Source organism: Populus nigra, chromosome 1 (genome assembly GCF_951802175.1).
Source record: "Populus nigra chromosome 1, ddPopNigr1.1, whole genome shotgun sequence".
In the NCBI taxonomy this organism is placed as follows: Eukaryota; Viridiplantae; Streptophyta; class Magnoliopsida; order Malpighiales; family Salicaceae; genus Populus; species Populus nigra.
Window position 1 is genome coordinate 11,035,776 of NC_084852.1, and position 20,540 is coordinate 11,056,315.

Sequence of the window (20,540 nt, forward strand, 5' to 3'; positions counted from 1 at the left end):
CTAAGCTTGCACACCTGACCTGGTTTTTTTTTATTTAATTAAATTTAAATCTTTTAATAATTAACTAATTTAAAATGTTATAAATGTAGTAATTATTAATTTTTTTAATTAATTAAGAGTACATTTTAGATTTTATTTTATTAAATAACATTCAATTTTTAGTTTGTTTTCAAATTAGTTTATAACATTTTTTTTATAATATTAACAAGTTTTTTTTTTAAATCCTCTCCTTTTTTTAATTTTTATATAGTTATTTTTCGGATAGAATATATTTTTATTATTATAAAATTAAATAAAAATTATTTTAAAACATAATGTTATGAAGTCAATCAGGCCCATGACTTGAATTATGAGTTTAATATATTAGTTTAGATTAAACAAGTTGGATCAAAGATATCATTATTTGAGTACTTGAAAAAAATTGCTTCATATGATTGAATCTTAAGTTCATAATCAAGATTTTTACTTCCAAATAACAATGTCTACATTTTTTTTTACATTCAAAAAGATTTTTATTCTACACAAAACGCGAGCCACTTACCTCATTAGTTCCTCTTATTTTGTCCTTCTATATAAATACAGGAACAACAGTTCAATGGAGGGAGACTGAGTCCCCCATGCTCTAGAGAATTAATAGAGATATCATTAATTGTTATACGAGAAAAGTTAGGGGTTTTCCACCTTCTTCACTTTCTATATATAAATAGTAAAGGAGGTAGCTCCTTTTATTTTATTTTTTAAATTCTATCTTTAAATTTTTTATTCTTTTGATGGAATGTTTTTTTTAAAAAAAATTTCATCATTCAGTATTTTACTGATTTTGAATTGTTTAATATAATTTATTTCGATTTGTTTTCTATAAAATTATTATCGTCTCAAACAAACATATCTTTATTTTATTAGTGTTTAATTTCGCAAGAGTATATTTTTGTTATCAAATCATTAATTAAAAAAAAAAATTAAAACTCATTAGAGTTTATGATATTGATTGTGAGTTTGACGAGTTAAGTTGTGAAGTTCATGTCTATTCAATATATCATTATCTTAATATTAAAAAAAAAAATTTAAATCAAATCATATTTTTACGAGTTGTATTTGGGCTCGTAAATTCAACTGGATCATGTAAGGGTAACTCTCATGCATATTAATTTTAAACTCAAGCTAAGAAAGAAGTCAAGTCTTGAGGTTTTAAAATTGACCCGCTGAATAACAATGTTAAATGGTTCCTTTATTTTTAAATTCAATCTTTCTTTCTTTTTATCGATTTAATCATTTTTTTTCTTTTTTTTTCCTTTAATATTGGTTAATTTTGAATAGATCTTCATAATTTGTTTTGGATTGTTCTCTATGAAGTTATCTCAAAATCAAACAAATATCTTGATATTTAGTTAATACTCAATTTTGTAAGTGTTTCTATTGTTATCATATCATTAAGTAAACAAAAACAAATTGTTAAACTTAGTGGTAGTTTAAAAAGTGAATTTTGTAGGAGTTGATGATTCAAGTTGCATATTTAGCAGGTTATAGGGTAAAACCCGGATTAATCTGATATATATGTCGTCATTTTAATACTAAAAAAGTTATCATCTTAAAAAAAAAAAAGTTAAATCAAATTATACTTTTACTAGTCATTTGGGTTGTTTTTCAAACTAAATTAAAAAATGAAACCGAAATCTAAAAGCTCATTCCTTCTCTCATCTATACAAGGGTACGTATCACTCCTCTCACTTGTGTCATGGTATCACTGAAATGAATTACAAGCTCATCACATGAAGTGATGAAGAATTTAGGTCAATGGCAAAGTGGAAAACACTGGGTTGCCTCAAGTTCAAATCCCTCCATCTTCAAACTAGCTATCCGTTAACATATTAACAAGGCAGTGATGGATGCTTTCGATTTCAATTTTTCTACAATTATTTGAAGCATAAAAGAGAACTTTCTGAGATCCAATTACGGCTCAGTTTGTGTTCATGAAAGAAAAGGAAAAAAATCCCAACTGAATTCCCAATGGATCCGAAATCTTTTCTACATTTTCATACAAAAAAAATTAAAAGAAACAAAAGACACAAAACAAAACAAAACAATACAATACAATACAATGAAAGCATTAACCTCTGCTCATCCCTGACAACTTTTCCTTTTCGTGTATCCCAACACAAAACCCCACTCCCAATATCTAGTTCTAATCCCACAAAAGAAAGAAAAAAAGAATTCAAGTCATTTTTTAAGCATATGAGCAAATTAAAGAGAAATCAAAACCCACTTTTGAAATTAATTAAAATAGAAATTCGTCACCGCCCTATACTAGCAGTCCACGTTTCCTTGACTAGTTCCATCCATACAAGCTTGTCAGGGGTCCTACCATATAGAGACACATCACGTGAAAGCCCATGTTAGCACCAGAAGTGCCCCCACAGCCTCTCGTTGCTAGTCACTGCCTCTTCTTCTTTTCTTTTCTTCTTTTTACTTTTTAATCAATTCATGTTAGAACTTTAAAGCTTTGCTTAATTTTCCGAACACTGAATTGCTTCGTGGTTTGGCGATTGCTCTCTTGCTGCTGCTGCTGCTGCATGGCTGCTGCTGTTCATCTTCTTGAGATTTTGGTGGTGATAGACCTGCCTGAGTCTCTCTATTTCCTTCTTCAATGCCTCTTGATGGGCTACCATTGTGCACCGATTCAAGTCAGCATCAAATCAACGATATAGCTAAATGTATGGTAAATTAAGTAGTTCTTAAAAAAAAGAATTTGAGTTAATTTGGTTATAAATACATCATTTAAAGGCACTTCTTGTGTGTTAGGTCACGTTAACAATTTCTACGGAAACAGTCGTTCTCCCGCAAATCATTGCATAATCAATCATAATGTCCAAAAATTAAACCATAATTTTTTTGAATTTGAAATAAGGAGAGGAGGGAGAGCTCTTACCATCTTTGAAAATCTTGTCTTGAGCCAAAGCGGCAATCCGTTGCTTGAGGGCACTATTATCAACGTTGAGAATCAGCCGTTGATGGTCTAAAAATGCAACTCTTGGCGACAATGCTGATACTTCCGTCTAGATTTTTGCATTAAGTAAAGAGTCCCAGAATTATACATTGCTAATGCTTCATAATGAACAGTAAAATAGTAGCAGTATGTAAAGATACCTGTAATGTTGTGACGCTACGTTCAAGCTCTGAAATGTATTGCAATTTCCTCACTCTTGACCTTTGTGCAGATTGCCGATTTGCCAAAATTCTGCTAAATATTGCAAAAGAATCAGTTTACAACCATAATTTCACTATATAAATTAATTATATCTCACTGAAAATTAGAAAATAAATATAACGAAACTAAGATTGCCATCAGATTCATTGGTATTAATCCACATGCAATTCTTCATGACATGAAATCGAATAATCAAGTCTAAAATATTAGAGTAGCTAGGTGAGTTAATTATCAATAATGTAATGTAATTCAAGTTAATATATATTCACCTTTTCACCCTCTTCGGGTCATTGATGGTATCACCATTATTTGAAGATGTGGGTAGAGGAGGCTGGTGTGGTTCTTGCTTGCATGAACTCTCCACCTCTCCTGGCTCGGTCTTGGCCACTGCTGCTTGTTGCTGCTCGGTATTTCCTTCTTCTTGATGGTGATGTTGATCTGTTGGCATTGATGGTTTCTCATCGTTTTTGCTATTTTGGTCGGACGGGGTGGAGGGGTTGGAGGAGGATGGTGGCAAAGACAAGGACATGTCATGGGAAAACATGGACATGAGCTGGTCATCATCCAACTTGTCGAACCCAGGATTAGCGGAAATCAAGGCATTGGAAGAGGAATGGTTATTATTGCAGCTGCTGCTGTTGTTGTTGTCATGGCATTGATCTTCCACCAAGGAGGGCATGTTGGTCGTCTCGATGAAAGTGATGCAGTCGCTAATAGACCGGCGGTGGGACCCGCGCCTGGTGGACGTGAAGTCCAAGAACTCATCAACCCAACAGGGTTGATGGTTCTCCATGGTACTGGCGGCAGCGTTTGAGAAATAATTGGACATTGTTTGGTGAGAAAAGGAAGGCCAATTTTGGGTGACAGCAGGAATTTTGGGTGGCAATTGAGCCATAATCTTAATCTTCCTTGTATATCAAACCTCCTATGTAATAACAACAACACTGTAGATAAAAAACAAAAAAAAAAAAAGCGGGTTCTTTATAAGAGAAAAATCTAAAGAAACTCAACAAAGAAAAAAACAAACTATCAATCTATACGTGTGATATCAGAAAATCTTGGGCTGCTGATAAAACGCTCTCTATCTAAAGGAATCGTTACGACAAGCAAGTGATATTCATCTCGTCTGGTTGTAAGCTGATGCAAAAATAGAAATATTTGGTTAGGACAGGCAAGTTACAACTTACCGAACACAACTAACCAATCCCGAAATGTAATGACAAGATCTTGGGGATAATGTCCTCCTCCTATAAACACTCCGTCCAGCAAGTGATGGGAAGGGGATTGTTATAGGAGTGTAAAATAGTATCTAGCTAGAGAAGCAAGCACAGTATGAGGTTAGATGGCTAAGTTTTTAAGGCCCAGAGGTATCGGAGGTGGAGGGGGAGATGGTAGGGCACATGGGGAGTGGATTAGAAACAGCTAGCAACAGCTGGGATTTGGGCCTCTACGGTTTTACTGGAAAGTCGCAGTCCGAGAGAGAGAGAGAGAGAGAGATTTAATTAACTGGAGGGAATCGGCCACCACGTGCCGATGTGACCTCTCCCGCATCCCATCAACTCATACACGAGACTATCACTGCTGCGCTGCCATGACATTATTAATAATCTATTTTTTATAAACGTATATTCTCCAAAAAATAAATAAATAAACTACATGGGATATGTTTTTCTAATCCACCACATTCTTTGCTTTACGTGTATGGGCTCACACTTTCAATCTGTTGCTCACATCCATCCTTGACCCTCGGATTCAAACCCTAATTAACCACATCTTTCATCGTCGAGTTTCTCATCTTTTTGCCCCTCCCAGATCATTCTTGCTTTGGGTTTTTCTTGTTCTTTTTATAATGAGAGATTGAAAACTTGGGATCCATGACATTAATTTCCCAATTTGATCAAAGATGTGCTTGGTCGGTCCATGGGGGTGGAATTAGGGCATGATATCACACATGTAGGCAGATCTCATGGCTAGAGGTTGTGTGGAGTAGATTTATCATGCTGTGAAAGAGATGCTTGGCATGAGATGATATCTTACGAAAAGATAAAATATACAAGGTAGTGGTATAGTGGGAAGATGTAGGATTTAGGGATGATGAGCTGTGAAAAGAGAGGAGGAAATGTAAGAATCATGCCCTCCTCCTTCCCATGTGAACTCTTTGGAAGAGCCCACTTTCCTTCCCTTTGTCTCCAAATCAGACTCACATGGCCCCCTCCTCCCTCTCTCTCTCTACAGTTTTTCCTGGTAGCTTCCAGCATCATCTCATGTTGGCATTTATGTTGTTCTGTAAGAGAAAAGTGCTTAAGAGACACTAATAATGATTAGTGAAAAGTTGGAAGGTAAGTTAAGTACTCTAGTTGTCCGGGAAAAATATTATCTTGATCCCCCGCCTCCTCAATATCATATGAGAGAAAACATCCCACTTGCCTCCTCGAGGAATATGATCACAAGATTGTACTTCTGATCGAGCAAACCAAGCAAAAGTCAATCATTTCAACGGCCAAGATGATGATCCCATGCCATGTTTTACGTGGAAAACACCATAATTAATCATTTAAAAGACCCAATATTCTCAGAGGTGCATAACCAGGACGAATAAATGTTTAACTCATTGGAGGGTAGGTTTGCATGTGCCTCCCATGGCCATTAATTTGACAATACACAACCTAGAGATTAGAGAACTGTTCAGCAGCATAATGTACTTCGATTTTCCATTAGTTTTTGGATCCCAAAATATTCTGCGATTACCGTACAGGAGAGGGGACTGTGGAATGAGAATTGGATGCAAACTATAGAGGCATCATTGCACGTGGAGAGGAGAAAAACAAGGGCCTACCTTGTTCGTGTTTTGTTGAGATGATATAATACTAAGTACCATAACCAGAACATGTTAACACTAACACTAATGCTGTAAAGAAATATAAAGGTAGAGTTTGTGGTGGCCACTTGCTCTTATGTCCGGGGAGATCCCTTGAATTGGTTGCTATGCTCGTGTCAATTTATCAGATTAACTCGTTTAAGAACAAATGTTTCAGCAAGTGGTGAGAAAAAAATAGAAAACTGATTAAACCAAGAAAACTGGAAAAAAAAAAATAACTGAAAAAACTGAACCGTAAAAAAAACCGATCAAATCGATTAAAATTTTAAAAAAATCAACCGGTTCGGTTTCGGTTTTATAAGCCTGAAACTGAAAAACCGAACCAAACCGAAACTGAAACAAAAAAACCGGAAAAAAACCGAGCCAAATCGAAAAAAAAACCGAGCCTAACCGAGCCAAAACCAGTCAAGCCGAAAAAACCGAGCCAAAACCGGTCAAGTTGAAAAAACCGAGCCAAACCGGTTTTTGTCCAAAAAAATAAACCGAAACCGGTCAGTTTGAACCGGTTTTGTTTCGGTTTCGGTTTTTTTTTAATTCGGTTTGGTTATTTTTTTTTATAAAAACTAAACCGAACAAAAAATGATCCCCTCTAATTTTAGCAAAGTCACCCCTAATTCTTCACATTTCAGCCTAATTGGGTTGGATTTCAAACGATAAAGCAGTCTCTCCCGTCGGCTGGATTCGTCACTCTTTGCTTGCAGTTTAGTCTAATTGAGTTGAGTTGATGAAGTAACGAACATGGAGGTAGATTTTGAGGAAACCGTTTTCACAAAGGTTCATTTCCCGAATTGACATAAACACAAGGGCTAGATTGTGTGTTTCTGTACAAAAAACCAACAGCCCGGTTGCAACTTGCAGCTGGTCCGCGATAGAAAAAACTTTGGAGACAAATGGAAGTAGACTTGGCCTAATGATAATAAACCTAGTCCACCTTAGAGATAGATAGTTTTGTGTGTGGGAAGATCATTAGATTCAACTACTTTACAGTCCGCAGCTCGAATTAAATTTGTTTTGAATGTCAAAAAAAAAAAAAAGTTGAGGCTATATATAACTATTTGGTATTAACAATATCTAAATGGTTTGGGGGGAATTATCCTTTCTTCACATCTAAATCACTGTGAATTACAACAATAATAATATATAGTGTTTTTTTTTTTTTTTTAACTTTTTTTTGTTTTTTTTTCAAAATTACTTTCCTTTTTTTCTTTCTTTTTCCATTTAATTTTTTTAAAAAAATTATCTTTGTTAATTTTACGTTTTAAATATTGAGCTGCTTAAAAATTTCACTTTGTAATTTTTTTTCTTTAAAATACTGTGGATTGCTACGGTGTTTTTTCACATAGTTTTTCTATTTTATTTTTTTATTTTTTCAAAATTATATTTGTCGATTTTTTTTATATTGAACTAATTGATAATTTAGTTTTCTAATTTTTTTCTTTAAAATATTGTTGATTGCTACAGTGTTTCTCCGCATGGTTTTTTTTGTTTTTGTTTTTTTATGATTTTCTTTGAAATTATCTTTTTTTATTATATTTTTAATATTGAGCTGGTTAAAAATTACAGTTACAATATGTGAGGAAAGCACTATAACTTTCCTCGCAAATTACTGTGAATTGCTACAATATTTTTTCTCATATGGTTTTTTTCTATTTTGTTATATTTCTTCCTAAAATTATCTTTGTCAATTTTATTTTTTAAATATTAAACTAGTTAAGAATTGCAATTACAAATAAATATAAGTTTTTCCTCACAAAACACTATGGATTGATACAGTTTTTCCTTACATGGTTTTTTTTCAATTTCTTTTGTGTTTTCTTTTTTTGTAATATTTTTTTTCAAAATTATTTTCGTTGATTTTTTTTAATATTGAAATTGTTAGAATTTAACTTTGTAATAAAACTTAATCATGTAGGGAAAGCACTGTAGCTTTCCTCACAAAACATTGTTGAAAATTACAATTACAAGTCATTACAAATAAGGTTAAATCATGTGGGGAATCACTGTAGCTTTCCTCACAAAACATTGTTGAAAATTACAATTACAAGTCATTACAAATAAGGTTAAATCATGTGGGGAAGCACTGTAGCTTTCATCACAAAACACTATGAATTGCTACAGTGTTTCCAACATGATTTTTTTTCTTTTTTTTCTTTTTTTAATATTTTTTTCCCTAAAATTATCTCTGTCAATTTGATTTTTTTTAATATTGAGCTAATTAAGAATTTAGCTTTTTAATTGTTTTTATTTAAAACACTGTGAATTATTGCAATGTTTTTCCATATGATTTTTTTATTATTTTTTCCAAAATTATCTTTGTCCATTTTTTTTAATATTAAGTTGGTTAAGAATTATAATTACAATAAAGCTAAATCATATGGGGAAAGCGTTGTAGTTTTTCTCACAAAACACTATGGATTGCTACAGTATTTCTCTAAATGGTTTTTTATTTTATTTTATTGGGGAAAGCACTGTAGTTTTCCTCACAAAACATTGTCAATTGCTACAATATTTTTCCTCATAGGTTTTTTTCCTTCCAAAATTATCTTTATTGGGTTTTTTTTACTATTAAGTTAGTAGAGAATTTAGCTTTGTAATTTTTTTTTCTTTTTATTAACAGAAAAGCTAAATCATGTAGCGAAAGCACTGTATCTTTCCTCACAAAACATTGTGGATTGTTACAAATCATTTTGTTCAGTCTCTAAGTTTTGATCACCAACACAACTTTTTTTTCCGTCATTAAATATTGGTTCCATCATACCTTTAGTTTCTATTACTTATCTAGCGCCGGTTCATAATTATAACATTATTAAATATATTTTTTTTATAAACCCGCGACAGCGCGCGGGCATGCATCTCGTTATTATTAAACTTGATTTAATGGGTTAAATTTAAAATTTTCTGACCCGACTTATTTTACTTAGGTTTAAAATAAAATTGTATAAGATTGCTCAACGTGACCCAATTGACTTGGTAGGTCAAAAAACAACTCGGATGATTAGTAAAAAAATATGGTTTTGATTTTATATATATATATATATATATATATATATATATATATAAGATGACCTTTTTAATATTGAGATATCAGCATATTAAATAATACAGAATTCACGACTTAACTCATCAACTTCATGATATGGATGATAGACTCTATTAGGTTTAAGATGTTTATTTTTTTAAGACTATTTTTACTCAAGTATATAGATGCTTATAAAATTAAGAATAAACAAAATATTAGGATATTTGTCTAAGATTTTTATAATCTCATAGAAAACAAACCGAAATAATTTATATAAATAAATTTAAAATCAAGTAAATACTAAATGATAAAATTAAAAAATAATAATAAAATAAAAGGGAAAAAAAAAAGAACATAAAAAGTAAAGAAAAAGTCACCTTCTTTACTATTTATATGAACAATGGGTGAATTGACACCCCCCAACTAGTTTAAATGTATTAAGTAATTGATATTAATGTTCTCCATTCTCTTAAAGAGTTTTGGAGTTTAAACTTCTTCTTTGTAATAAGTAATAATTAATAGTAATATTAGGTGTTCTGAAAAAAATATTTTTTTTATTATAGAATATTTATTGAACTAAAGTAAGAGCTCCCCACGATCACATACCAGACTTCTATGCCGGATCTCAAAGAAGGCAAGTGAATCAGCAGATCGAGCAAATAAAGACTCAAGTCCAGCAAATCACCCTAAACGGTATATCTGCTGAGGTATATAAACCCTCCAGCTGTTCGATGAAATGCACCAGCGAAGCCAAAAGCTTATTTACATGAGTTCACTCTGTTGGCTTGTCGATTGCAAATTACCTCTTTCCTGTGTAATAATCTTTAGACATGACAAGGTGAAATGAGTGATTGGTGGTACTTTAATGCTTATTCTTGCAACAGAGTATTAAGTACACGTGCCAAGTCATCCTACTATAATTTCTCTTGCTGGTTGATAAGAGCAGAAGTTTAAGCTATATATATATATATATATATTGAAGGAAATGCAATAAATCTCATGGCCTTCATGAGGCCTGGACTGCTCACATATTTGTGAGGAACCAGTATAAAAACCTCTGATCAAGCTTTCCTCACTGTCTCTCTACTTATATTTTATGCTCTGGTTATTTCTGTCTTGGTAACTCGGATAGGTTTTGTTTTGCATAAAATATTTTATAAAAAAATTAGTTAATATATAATATTTTACGGTAAATTTTTTAGAGAAATATTTTCAAAAATTTATAAAATATTTTACAAATAATAATTCACTTATAAAATTATTTAACTATTTTAATCATCATTTTTATCCAACCACCATGACCACTATATCTTTTATTTCTTCTACCACTGTTATCATCTCATTAGAACCTTCTCATTTACAATCATTGTACCGCCAACTCTATGTCATCGTTTTCTCTTCCACCATAACTATTATCTCACCACAAATTCCTTTTTTATCGCCATCATAACCATTTCACCACCTCATCCACCACCACTATCATGTCATCACAACCTCCTTTATTACTATAGTTATTTTACCACCATCTCTTTCTCTATCATTACCATGATTAAAAAAAATTTATAATTGTTATCTTATAACCACCATCCCGATCTTCCACACTATTATCATTATATTACTATCACTATTATTATATTGAAAAATATTTACATATAAAATATTTATCATTTTAAATATCAAAAAAAAAATTTAGAATAAAATAATTTACATATAAAATATATTTTTTTTATCCGTAAAATATTTTACGTTCACGGACTCTTAATAGTTCACAGCTGCATGTGTTGTGTCTTCATGTGACGAACAATTCACCCCTCTTGGTTAGCTTTGGGACCAGCATTTATATGTGAGGAAAGGAAAAGGTGTATGCTACCAAAAACAATGACAAGTGATTTGATAATGATTTTAAATTTGAACCACAACATTTTGTGCTATAACATTGTTTTTCTTTTGAGAGAAAGGGACATTATTTTTCAATTTAGGAAATATACAAAAATCTGAGGAATTAATTTGGTTATTGTGATTGTTAAGGTGGCAACAATTTAATTGTTGTTTTGACTATGCTACCTCTCTCAATTATGGATAGCAATTTCATTTTAGTTCTTACTAATCTAAACTAATTTTTTATAATTATTTTATCTAATAAATAATAAATAGAATATGATTATTGTTAAAAAAATGACTCAAGAGAGAGAACATTTATATTTTTTTAGTACATAATATAATATATACATGTCCTAATATTGATATAAGACACATAAATGTACAAAATTTATAATTTCATTGTTTAATATATATATATATATATATATATTACTATTTTATTAATAATACTCCGACAATAGATATCTATATAAATACATGAAACTGGATGAATAAAGTATAAATATCTAAATTAATTACTTGTAAATAATGAATAAAATATAAATATAATAAAAACTCAATTCATGAATATTAATTCTCATCCTTAATCTCAAACCAAAATATTCAATTCTAAGAATTAGGGCCTTTACTCTCTCTAAAAACAAGTCTATTCGGAGACAGTACTAATAGCAAAGAAATTATACCTACATTTATGTAAGTTAATTATTTATCTGTGGTAAAAAAACAAAAACAAAAATTTCACATGCCACATCATTTATTAGCGACTCACCTATAATGCATATGAACACAAAATTTGTTAGTTAAATTAAATTGTGGCAATAATAATTTAAATTGAAATTGGCCTTGCATTTTGAAAAAAGAAGATTGCTTTTAAGGAACGTATTTTTCTCAGCATACGAGAGAACCCTCTTCTAAAGCTTTTTTTTTTCCATTTACACAAGATTGGTCAATTTTGTATCAGGAATATTCTTAAGAGAACTAGGTAACTTTTTTGTTTTAAAAAAATTCCAATTGAGATGCAAATTGCTTAGGAATAAAAAAAATATTTGAAGGTAAAATTGATATACCGAAATGTTGGGGTCATAAATTTGAGTGTAAACCCTTGATTAAACCACTCCTAGTTGCCTAACATCATGTCCGAGGACTATAAGAGTAAAACAATCCCAATCAAAACATGTCCATGCTCTCCACATAAAATGCAGATGGCAGGTCTGAAATTTGCGTAATTTTTTTTAGATTAATATGAATATCCAAACTAAATTATGCATATTTCTATTAATTTTATAAACTTTAAAATTAACAATCATATAAATTTTTAATAATTCTAAATTTTATAAATTCCAAATTAATAATTTTTAAAAAATAAATTCAAAATCTAACCAGTTTACTTCAGTTTGCCCAACCACAACGCTCCCCGTAAAATACCATTCTCAGCTGTTCATGGCATAATCCTCCAACTTTTGATTGGCTCAGTGAAAAGTAACAAGTATCCCAGCCAGACAACAATGTGCACACGTTATGTACAAATGTCATTCATTGATTAGTGTTGATCACATAAGATAAAAGGCTACATTTCCTGTATTTGATTATTTCTATCTCTATTTATATATTCACCTTTTTTATATATGTACACAGCTGTCAAGTTTCACCGAATAAAGGCTCATGCATGCCCAAGGTTTATATTAAAGACCAAATCAGATCTGAGTTACCTCCGCTTCGGGTTCCCTTGGGTGAATTCTATACACCATTGCCTTTGCTATCTGCTCCTTCGCCGGAAAAATGGGATTTGAGTCCAGTCCAGCATTGGTAGTAATCATTATCCATTAACGGTGACTTAAGAGCACAAAGGCTGATCCTGGGAATTAAACATGATTCAAACATGAAAGCCAGTGTATTAGTGATTTTGGATGGTCCTGCATCATGCCCACTCTCAATGGTAGCCTGAAAATCAAAATAAAGTTGTTAGACTAAGACCGTTCAATCATCAATTGCCAGATCGAGGAGTGGTTTGACAGCCAACCATCTGAGTCACGATAGCATGTAAACACTTAAATTACAAAGATTTCCAACACAAAAATGCTACCAGTGCGTTTTGATCTCGATCAATGTTCTAGAATATGGAGAAAGGAAGGGGGCACAGTAGAAACCAGAGTGCACGCGTAAAAATGCCTACAAGAAAGTATACCTCGTATGTCTTCGTATCAGGACCATGTGGAGTCATGCAGCTATGAAGGCTTGCACCTCCTGGGAGAAAGCCGTCAGCTTTTGCCTGAAAACAAAAATATAGGATTGGAAATTTACAGGGAGAGGGAACAAAAATGGATAAAGAATCCTTCCTCTTAAATTTAAACAGGAAATTGAGTCAAGGTTTAGACATATATCAAATGACCCTGAATTTATGAGACTATAATCAACTAAAACTAAAGCGTGTGCAAAAGTTTACCTCATATCCACCATAAATCAGGCCCATAAATTCACTCATACAATTGCGATGGTAGTATGGAGGTCGGAATGTATGCTCAGCAACCAACCATCGGGGAGGAAAAATAACAAAATCAAGCAATGCCACGCCAGGTTTATCAGTTGGTGCAGTCAAAACTGCAACATATTACAGAAATGCAATTAAGGAAAAGAAACACAAAGCATGGTATTTTTTTCAAAAAACATAAACAAAAAAACAGGAAGGGGGAAATATGGTTGCATAAACCTCCTACCTGTATTTATTGATGGATCACTGTGATCAAACAAGACAGTATTATAAGGGCAAAACTTATTGAGATCATACTGCAGAAAAGACAGAGGCCCAATTACTAAAACGCCAATTTGCAGCTAATATGTCATCAACCAGAACAAGTGCTATGACAGCTAGACTTACCTTATATGGAACATAATTACCATGCCAAGCAACCACATTGAAGGGAGAAAAATCTTGTTTTGCAACAAAAAGTTCTCCACCATACTTTTGAACGACAGTGTATCCTGGTCTGGAAGCATCTTCAAACCAGGCCTTGGGAACAAGGAAATCCCTTGGAGCAGCAAGACCATTAGCTCCTAAAAGTAACCAAAATCAAGTCCTTGTTGTGCTAGCAAAATGCGTTGAATAAAGATGAATAATAACTTCACACTTTATCACTCAGAAGGCCAGAACAAGGATAAGAGATTAGGTACCTATTGGCCCAAGATCAGGAAGTTGAAAATGGGTTCCAAAAATCTCAGACACATAACCACGTGACGGGCCATCCGGCAAATGTACCGCAAAACGGAATCCTTGAGGTATAACAACAATTTCACCAGGAGAGACTTGCAATTTCCCACATTCAGTAGTGATCCACAATCCTACACCACCAGTACCAAAAACTAATATGAATCATTTGATCCAATTCTCAAGCATATAATAAACATAAATACATTAAAGAAAGCAACAGAAAATATAATATCCAGAAAACATGAGCACAAGTGAAGGCATAAGACAATACAGTCAGAGCCTAAACAACCTGATGATGCTAGTTCACAAGAAGATAAAAAAAAAAAGTAGGAGGGATTGAATATTTAGAAGCTACTCCTCTACACATGCTGAGCCGAATTATTAGAAAGTATAATTGTGATAACAATTCAAGAATTTAGTAGCAAATACGTACTGAGTTGTTTGAATCATTTGAGAGTTTAAAAGCAGCATTAAATTGCACAAAGCAGTGTTGAAGAACTCAAACTGAAAAAACAGATACCAATCTCAAAAGCATCAACGGGAGACACACAGTCTCATAATCATGGAATACTGTATGCCCATCCAATGGTCCAAAATGTAAAAAAAAAAAGAAAAAAAAAAAGCAATCTTGGATTCTAATTGAATAACTCACTCACTTCCTTTTTGTGGAACAATCAAGAAATCGCCATCGGCATTGCAAAAAGCACAATCATCCATGGATTTATTGGCGGTATACCTAAACAAAAAACAAATTAAGTTCCATACATCCATTGTAACGGAAGAAATGATTGGTAAAACTATACATGCATACATGTGAATAGCAAATCCATGGCGGAGGAAGGAGCTGCCAGCTCCACAAACTGTATACAAGCCCTCAACAAAATCAACTGGTGCTGATTCTTCAACAGTATCTACTGGCTTTGGCTTCCACCGCAGTTGCGTGGGCGTTGTATAGCTGTTTGATTTATCAAATTCACTCACGAGTTTATCGTGCCTTGGAAACCTTGCCTGAAACGGCTCGTGAGTGACCGATGGCTTGATTCTATATAACCAACTGATTTACCAAAACCAAAAAACAAAATTAAGATTAGTAATCAAATGATTAATTACATGATCTACGGAACAATTGAGGGAACCTGCGTTGGTTGAGTTTGTGAGGGGAAGTGAAGGAGGTGCCGGAGATCTGTTCTGCGTAGAGACCGTAGGGGCATAAGAGAGGGCTGTTCTGTCCGCGAGGCAATGATCCAGGGATGGATTCGGATTCGAAGGTGTTGCCGAATCCCGATAGATATTCATGATCGTCGGAGGGGAAATCATTGGTTATGGTGATCTGCTGCTGCTCCTGCTCCATTGGAATATCTCTTCGATTGATTTGTGGGGAAGAGTGAAGCCATCAACGGAATTAATTTTATAGCTCTTGTCTCTTGCAGAGAAGAGGATGGGATGGATGGTATTGACGTGGCATCGTAATCTATTTGTTTTTGCGTTCAAATTATCTTAAAACTTCTGACGTAAGTTAGTTAAGCTGTCTTTTTGACGGATTAATAATAATTTTTATTTTAAATATAAAATAGTATAAAGCGAGATTTAAAATTATTTACATCTAGCCACAGAGAACTAATATTTTTAAATCTGGCTTAATTTTCAGATTTAATATATTTTTATTTGGTTTCTTTTATCTATCATCGTATTAAAATAATATAAAAATATTAATTTGAAATAAAAAAAAATTAAATTAAATTAATTTTTTTAAAGCATTTTTTAAATACAAAAACAAACATGTTTTAATAAAAAAATTCAACCCAACCTAAAATGATAAAAAATTATCATCATCCAACTTTTATATAATATAAAAAAGTCACATCAATTTATTTTCTTTTTATAAATTAAAAAAAATTAAAGAGAAAAAAAAATTAGAAATATCTTGAAAGGAAAAAAAATTAAAGAGAAAGAAATTAGTTATCGGTGTATTAGACGTTGCTCTGCTATGTGTTATTCATGGTGCTACAATAGAAAATATTTTAAAGGTCACGAAACTCAATCTCCAATCAATCTAATATTAAAAAATAAAATTAAAAAATATTAATTTAAAAAAAACCTAAAAAGAGACTAAAATCAGCTCGAATCTTTAAACTCATGACTTGATTCACGAGTTTGAGACCAACCCCATAGAAGAAAAATCCGAAACAATCACAAAGTTATATATTCTCAATACGCTAAGAGGTGAAATTGAGAAAAATAAATTTAATAAAAAAAATAAAAACAAATAGCAATCAAAAGAACAATAATCAAATTTGATATAAAAAATAAATAAAACTAAATGGTGAGCGATTAAACTGAAAAAAATAAAAAATAATGTAAAATAAAACAAATAACAATAAAAAAATAAAAACTATATTTGATATAAAAAAATTAGCTAAATATATTCAATAGATTGTTTCAACTAAATATAAGGAAAAGAATATGCTTCATAGTTTTACATATTGACAAATCACACTCTTAATTAAAATCAATCTCTAATCTTTTAATTTTTAATTTTAATTTTTTAAAAAAACTAAATTAAAAATAAATAGGATAAAAATCAGGTTATGATATACCTTTTTCATATATTCACTCAAGATTTTCAAGTCTGATTTCATTGGAAATTTTTTTTATTAAAACTTGGTTTTCAAATCATGGGATTTTTTAATTAAAAAATATATTTTATGAAAATGAAAAAGAAATAAATGAACAAGGAAACTGATTTTTAATAAAATGTTTTCAGGGATTGGCTAATTAGATTTCCAAATTCTATACTTAAAAGGGGATTAGTGGAGATCATTATCCGTTAATCTTGAAGATGGGCCAATATATTGTGGGCCAAAGCCATTTTCTATTTCTTAATTGTTTGTGGCAGAATCAGACTTCCAACGTACAGTGTTGCAGCAGAGTTTTGGAGTCAATAATGGCTGGATTATCAAGTACCATTTATGATCTCTCACCCACGTGTCTACATAATTAACCACATGCTACAAAACTCCACGAGAAGGAACCCCGAGACCGAGATTTCGACGTTTAGAAAAACAAAAAAATATTTTTTTTTTATTAACAAGAATATTTAAATCAATTTACTATATTTTAACTAATTTTACTATTTTAAAATTTATTTTGATATCTATTTACATGTACAAGAACCATTTGAATGTTAATAGACTTGTTTTAAAAGGTTTTAAACAATAAAAAGATTATTGTTAAAGGTCTAAAACAATAATAAGATATTAGTTATTTTAACATATATTTACCTGTTCAAGAATAAATTTCATTTGAATGTTAATAGCTATTGCAACTATTAACAAACTTGAAATACATCAAATAAATATAAAAACAACTTTCTTTAATGGTGACCTTGACTAAGAGATTTACATGGAACAACTCGATGTGTTTGTTGTTAATGAATAAGAAAATAAATTTTATAAGCTTGACATGTCATTATATGATTTGAAACAGGTACATAAACAATGATATGAAATATTTGATAAGGTTATGTTGTTAAATAAGTTTAAAATCAATAAAGTTGATAAATATGTTTATATAAAAAATACAAATAGAGGTTATGTTATTGTATGTCTTTACGTGGATGACATGCTAATTTTAGATAATAATGATCACATGATCATGTTTACTAAGAAATTATTAACTAATAAGTTTGAAATGAAAGATTTGGATGTTACAAATATCATACCAGGAATAAAAAATGATAGGACATCAAATAGATTGGTATTGTTCCAATCTTATCATGATGAGAAAATTCTCAACAAGTTTTTTTAAAAGTGACAATAGCACTATTAATAAACCAATAGACATACGTGTACAAATAATTAGAATATTATTGAATAATTAAAAGTTTGATGTATATTATAAACTACACAAAACTATATATTAAATACTCATTTAGCAAACATTGTAGATTTACCAATAATCCAAATATGAATCATTGAAAATCAATAAAAAAAAATTACTTCAATATTTGAGATGCACATTAAATTATGAGTTACAATAAATTAGTTAATTAACAGTACTAAAAATATATAATGATACCAAATGAATATCTAATATTAAAAACCTGAAATCCATTAATAAATATGCTTTTATACTTGGTAACATAGTTTTGAAACTCGACCCTGTGGGTTGACTCGGGACCCGGCCAACTCGAGACTGGAACTAGGCTGGGTTGAAGAAAAAATAAGGGGAGGAAAAACCCGGTTGATCCGGCGACCCGGTCAAAAACCTGGTTGCAACCCATTGACTTTAGTTTTTTTACTAAAACGATGTCGTTTTGATTTAAAAAAAAAGAATTGACTCGGGTGACTCGTTCAAAACCCGAAACCCGAGTCTTGGACTGAGCCGAATCTAAAAACTATGCTCGATAGAACATCTATGTTTTGAAAATCTTCTAAACCCTGACATAAGATGAGAATAGCTAAAAAAATTTCTAGGTCGATTTAAATATGAATTTTGACACAATTTCTTCCAAATAAAATGGAAATCACATATTTTTCTCCTCGTTGATTTAACTTAGATGAAAATCAACAATCGTTAGATGTAAGAGTGAGAAAATTGATAGCACATTTAGGCATAAATTAAAGGTGGCTCGTAGAGGTGTTCATGGTCCGGTTTTAACCTAAAAATTCAACCGAACTGGAAAATAGTATTTCTTATTAATATAACCCGAACCGAAACGAGAACTGATTCAAACCGAACCAGTTTTGTTTGGTTCAGGTCGGTTTTTTAGCATACAAACCAAAAAAACCGGACTCATCTTCATCACTAAGCTAAATCAAAGAAAAAATCTGACATCAAATATCAATCTAAGCTATTAATCACAGCAGCCACTTAGAAATTCAAGAAAAGCAACCAGAAAAAGCAACCAGCAATCAAAGTTTTCCATATAAAGGCTGAGAAGGGGAAGGGATGGGTTGGGAAGGGGAAGGGGAAGGGAGGCCCCGAGAGAGCTGATTGACCATAAATTTTCTTAGGTCTTTGGCTTTTTCGCCAACTGTGAATGTCGTATTGGCTTTAGCAAAACCTTTTCTTTTGGAGTATGTAGAGAATCTCAAAGCTTACCTTCGCCCAGCACAAGGATGGAACTAGTATAAGTTATATTGTATCACTATCAAAGGCAAGATTTCTTGAATAATGGTTCCCTCGCATCTGGATTGTGAAACTGGAGGGGGAAATGGAAGGGAAGGCTTGAGGTGGGGTGGCAGCTGGAAAGGGAAAAAGTGATTTAGGGTTCTGGGAAGGGAAAGGGGAAGGCTGGAGGGGGAGGGGGGTTGGTGGCTGGAAAGGGAGAAAGTGATTTAGGGTTCTGGGAAGGGGAAGGGAAAGGGGAAAAGGGAAAGGCTGGAGAGGGAGAGAGGGTTGACGGCTATTAAGGGGGAAAGTGATTTATGGTTAGGAATTGTTCTTTTTATACTTTTTTTAAATCGGTTGGGTTTGGTCCGGTTGAATCGGTTTAAGCTTTTTTAAACCAGAACCGAACCGGACCGGGTGGTTTATTTATTTTTTAATCGGTTTATTTGGTTTTTTCAGTTTAATTGGTTGGTCAGTTTTTTTGAACACCCCTAGTTCATGTAGCTTAAGCTCCTTCTCTTTCAACTTCATCTTTTTCTCCTTTTCTTCTTTTATTTTTTTTTTATTTCAATTTCATTTATTTTTTTTTAGTTTCATCTTTATATATTTTTTTAACAATTATTCAAGTTATTTTTAATCTATGATTTATCAAGTCAATTGAATCAAGTTGGGACAACTTCTACATGGTTTACTTCTAATTCGAGTTGGACAAGGAATCATTTCTAGATATTTTTTTCTTCCAGTTTCATCCATTTTTTTTAATATAATTTTGTCTTCATATTTTTTTTACCGGTCAGTCAAATTAATTTTGGATCGACCAAGTCGACTAGATCATATTAGAGCAACTCTCACATGGTTTAATTTTAAACCTGAATTAAGCAAGAAGTTGGGTTGAAAGATTTTCCTATCAATTTTATTATCAAACTTTTTTTACCAGTTAATTATATTATTTTTAAATTAATCAAGTCAAGTAGTCATTTATGTATAATCCATAAATAATTTAATTTAGAACTCAGAAGGAATCAAATCACATTACAACATTACAATTTGAGGTTTTTTTTTTTAAGATAAACATGCTTTATTTATTTATTAATTTAATAAATATCAGCTTATAAGTTATATCTAAATAGCCTAGTAAATATCTTCAAGGAGTTGATTTGGTTATTAAGGAGGTTGACTCCTCCATTCATTGACTTTGCAGGTTTAGATCTTCGGTAAGTACCTAGAAAAATTATTAAAT

The 20,540-nt window shown here is 31.8% G+C and overlaps 2 protein-coding genes across 3 annotated transcripts; both read right to left on the bottom strand.

Annotated features, from left to right (window-relative positions):
- Window positions 1–1,977: 1,977 nt before the first annotated feature.
- Window positions 1,978–4,729, bottom strand: LOC133680389 (basic leucine zipper 61-like). 2 transcript variants are annotated; one of them, XM_062103310.1, is made up of 5 exons: window positions 4,393–4,729; window positions 3,475–4,149; window positions 3,145–3,238; window positions 2,927–3,053; window positions 1,978–2,659 (listed from the first exon to the last, which is right to left on the bottom strand). In XM_062103310.1, exons 2-5 carry the CDS (start codon window positions 4,098–4,100, stop codon window positions 2,505–2,507), a joined length of 1,002 nt encoding a protein of 333 aa, XP_061959294.1. In that variant the 5' UTR covers window positions 4,101–4,149; window positions 4,393–4,729; the 3' UTR covers window positions 1,978–2,504. The 2 variants fall into 2 exon arrangements, with proteins under 2 accessions (XP_061959294.1, XP_061959301.1); XM_062103317.1 differs by having other exon boundaries at window positions 3,145–3,235; window positions 4,393–4,728.
- Window positions 4,730–12,491: 7,762 nt separating this feature from the next.
- On the bottom strand, window positions 12,492–15,658 carry LOC133681092 (homogentisate 1,2-dioxygenase). The gene is made up of 9 exons (XM_062104189.1): window positions 15,325–15,658; window positions 15,000–15,242; window positions 14,845–14,924; window positions 14,152–14,319; window positions 13,859–14,034; window positions 13,698–13,767; window positions 13,427–13,581; window positions 13,169–13,252; window positions 12,492–12,924 (listed from the first exon to the last, which is right to left on the bottom strand). Exons 1-9 carry the CDS (start codon window positions 15,537–15,539, stop codon window positions 12,721–12,723), a joined length of 1,395 nt encoding a protein of 464 aa, XP_061960173.1. The 5' UTR covers window positions 15,540–15,658; the 3' UTR covers window positions 12,492–12,720.
- Window positions 15,659–20,540: the final 4,882 nt, after the last annotated feature.

Bases quoted from the DNA above. Each gene is read 5' to 3' on its own strand.
- LOC133680389 (XM_062103310.1), bottom strand. From the start codon at position 4,100: ATGGCTCAATTGCCACCCAAAATTCCTGCTGTCACCCAAAATTGGCCT. The intron at 3,239-3,474 runs GTGAATATATAT...TGCAATATTTAG, and splicing joins GACCCGAAGAGGGTGAAAAG to CAGAATTTTGGCAAATCGGC. The intron at 2,660-2,926 runs GTAAGAGCTCTC...GCACAATGGTAG, and splicing joins AGACAAGATTTTCAAAGATG to CCCATCAAGAGGCATTGAAG.
- LOC133681092 (XM_062104189.1), bottom strand. From the start codon at position 15,539: ATGGAGCAGGAGCAGCAGCAGATCACCATAACCAATGATTTCCCCTCC. The intron at 13,768-13,858 runs GTAAGTCTAGCT...TCTTTTCTGCAG, and splicing joins GTAATTATGTTCCATATAAG to TATGATCTCAATAAGTTTTG. The intron at 13,253-13,426 runs GTAAACTTTTGC...TTTTGTTTTCAG, and splicing joins TGATTTATGGTGGATATGAG to GCAAAAGCTGACGGCTTTCT.